Source organism: Buceros rhinoceros, unplaced genomic scaffold, assembly GCF_000710305.1.
Source record: "Buceros rhinoceros silvestris isolate BGI_N320 unplaced genomic scaffold, ASM71030v1 scaffold22543, whole genome shotgun sequence".
NCBI classification, from domain to species: Eukaryota; Metazoa; Chordata; class Aves; order Bucerotiformes; family Bucerotidae; genus Buceros; species Buceros rhinoceros.
Genome location: NW_010405685.1, coordinates 20,333 through 23,401, shown reverse-complemented (window position 1 = coordinate 23,401; position 3,069 = coordinate 20,333). Strand labels below are relative to the sequence as shown.

At 49.1% G+C, this 3,069-nt stretch overlaps 1 protein-coding gene across 3 annotated transcripts in view; it reads left to right on the top strand.

The window, feature by feature from the left end:
* WDTC1 (WD and tetratricopeptide repeats 1) overlaps positions 1 to 3,069 on the top strand; it is a 16,839-nt gene that overhangs the window by 733 nt on the left and 13,037 nt on the right. For all 3 annotated transcript variants that reach the window (XM_010133832.1, XM_010133833.1, XM_010133831.1), the window contains exons 2-3: positions 1,575 to 1,658; positions 2,553 to 2,599. In XM_010133832.1, coding sequence (XP_010132134.1) covers positions 1,575 to 1,658; positions 2,553 to 2,599 — 131 coding nt within the window. The remainder of the gene's footprint in view (positions 1 to 1,574; positions 1,659 to 2,552; positions 2,600 to 3,069) is intronic.

The window sequence follows — 3,069 nt, the reverse complement described above, 5'->3', positions numbered from 1 at the left end:
GTAGGGAAAAACTTCTGCAGTGGTCGGATCAGTCGTCTGATGGCCGCGCTTGTGAAATATCTTTCACCTGAAAGGGCTAGCAGCAGACACAATGGGCAATTATTACTGGGACTCAGAGGCCCTAAATCATTCGCAGCTTTGCTGGTAATCAGCATTCACGAAGAGTGGTCAGTTAGTAGCCAGAATAAGGAACCAGGAGCCTGAACATTCGCTTTGCAGTTTGGTACCAAACTTTGTATTACAAGCTTGTAATTTAATCCATGTGCAAAGATTTATTCTGCTGCTCTAACAAGGAAGGGAGGGTTCTGTGGTTAGAGCGTCAGCCTGGGACTTTTTCACACTGTCTGCTCTGTTAGACTTTCATGCCTGACCTTGGGAAGGTTGCTATGTCTGACAGTTCCTTGTAGGCAAAGCAGTATCCTGCTGCACAGAGCTCACAAAGGCGCCAAGGTTGTGGTAGCGAGGCAATTATAACCGCAGCACCTTGCTCTGGGCCTGGCAGTGTTTTGGGAGCGCAATCGATAAAAAGATGTGGAGTTTGGAATGGAAGCTACTACAGAAAACCTGGTTTGTTTTGGTTTTCCTCCAATCCCCTTATATCTGTCTCCATTTTGGTTTCAAACGGCTTTTGTGGGGTGGAGCTCATGGACTGAGTGTGATGTGCAGAGCTCGTTCTTTGTGTCTGCCCCGTGACTGCCAACATGCTCCTGGAACCACCAGTGTAGCTTTTGACATCAGTGGTCTCATCTATAAATGGTGATAACGAAGGTTCACGTTCCCTTCGCCTGGCTCTGGCATGGCACGAGACGGGACCGAGCCTGCGTCAGGGCCTAGGAAGGAATCTCCTTGGACATTAGGTGTTCCATCCCAAATCTGACTCCTTTTCTGCCTGCCTGCCTCTGCAGTTGGCCTTCTTTCACCGGAGCCATCTGCTAACGCATCTGTGCACGCCCTGAGCTCACAGGGGAAATGACTGTCCTGCTTTTCTTCACCTTCACTTGCTCTGCCGCAGTCCTGTGGCAGCTGCGCTCTTCCTGTGGAACAGGCTGGGCCGTGCTGCTGCTCCTGCTCCTGCTCCGCTCCTGGTGAAACGAGCCATCTCAAGAGCACACTGCCCAGTTACCTTCCCCAGGGCTTTGCCCTGTGGTGGTGCTTCAGGACAGGTTCTGTCCCTGAGCAGCCGTGGTTAGTGCTGCAGCCTTAGGAGTGAGCGGCTTCCAGATTTCTCACCGTGGGGCAATGACAGGTGTGCCCAAGCTCTTCTGTCTCTGGCCCAAAGTGAGCAACTCATTTGCCTTAGTGTGGGCTGCTCAAACCTGGTTTTGGCTATCCCGATGGAGCCTGGCCATTAGATGAACACCATTTTAAAACAGTTTAGGGCGAAGGATTCCAAACTGCCTACCTGGAGGTGATGCAAATGTCTCTCTACTACAGGACAGGTACCTGATAATTATGGACACCCCAACACCTGGCAAGGTCCCTGCTTGATTTTTAAAGTTCTTGAATTTCCTCTGGAAGGGAAAAAGGAGTGTTTTGTTTGCTATAGTCACTGCATGCTTGTTTGCTTCATGCAGGAGAGGGGTGCACTGGGCTTTGAACGCCACTACCATGTCACTGATCCGTTCATTCGACGCCTGGGCCTGGAAGCAGAATTGCAGGTAAGGGGGTGGTGTCTGAAGAGCCAGCCGAGCTGCTGCCTGTGCACCATACTGCAGAGAGGACAGGCTGCGGGAGCGTGCCGAGCTCCCTTCTGCTGTGGGATAGATGCTCTTTGCTTAGTCCCCTGAACTGCATTAGGGCCAGGAATAGCTCAGTGAGATCTTGCGGGAGCTCTCTGTGTTACCTAACGCACCTCAGGAGAGCCTCCAATGGCCGTGTGCCGGCTAATCCCAGCACGGTTGGAGGTGCTCTGCTCCAGAGCTGAAGAGTCTCTAAAGAATGGCTTGTTGTATTGCAGTCTGACACAGCTTAAAAAGATCTTCGGATGCTCTTGGTCTGGGGGAGGAAAGGATTCCTTCGTCCCCCTTTACAGTTGCATCTCCGCTATCAAACGGTGCTCAGCGCTCCCCTAGTCTCTCCTGGTGCAGTCGTTAGTTAATTTGGGTGAAGATAGATGATGTGGTCGCCCCGCAGCAAGGGGCTTCTAACAGAGTTATCAAAAGTGCATTTTCCCTGCATTCCCAGAGAACCTGCACATGTAATTTGTCAGCCTAGCCAAGGGCTTTTGAAGCAAAGTCACCTTCCCACGTGTGCAGCAGGATTTCGGCTGTAGCGTCTCAGACCAAACTGCCATTTTATTCAATGCTACATTTTTTTTAATCATTTGTTTCATTTTGCCTTTTCTACCCCAGCTGCTGTAGCATGTGTGTCTTTTCTGGAGGTACTTATCTGCCGTGTGGGTGGTTTTTTGCAGGGTTGGGATGAAAGAACCTGCTTGTGTTGGAATGAGCTGTATGTGTGGGGAGCTTGCCGTGTCCTTGTCTTAGAGCAGCTCCTTTTGATAAGTCTGAGGTTCCTGTAATACCATCTTTACTTTTTTTTTTTTCCCTCAGGGTCACTCTGGGTGTGTCAACTGTCTAGAATGGAATGAAAAAGGAGAGTAAGTATGTGGCTTGGTTTGGGGGGGTCTATAAAGTGATAACCCCAGGTTGTCCCAAAAGCAGGACATAAAGAGGAGCTTAAACTCAAAGTTTGGAACTGTAGTAGAGCTTGCGCTTCAAAAGCAGCTTTATTTTGTTAAATATATCTGGATATTATTAGAAATGGCCCTTTAGTGAGTTCAGAAGGGAAATGGTCAGACTAAGAAGTGGAAATTGAAGGCTGCTTCTCTTCTCTTAAGTGGTATTATGGATTATAATGGATCTTTAGGATTTGCTCAGCTGGTAGTGACATTTCCCCACCCCCTTTGCCATGCCATTAAAAGCATCTGCTGGGGGACAGATGTATAAGGGAGGGAGGGAGAATATTTACCTCTCTGCAGTTTTAGAGGGAAACTAAACCTAAGAGCATTTCTGTTAACCAAGTGGAATAAAGAGTATCTGCAGGAAAAGTGTCTGGGTGGAGGGAAGA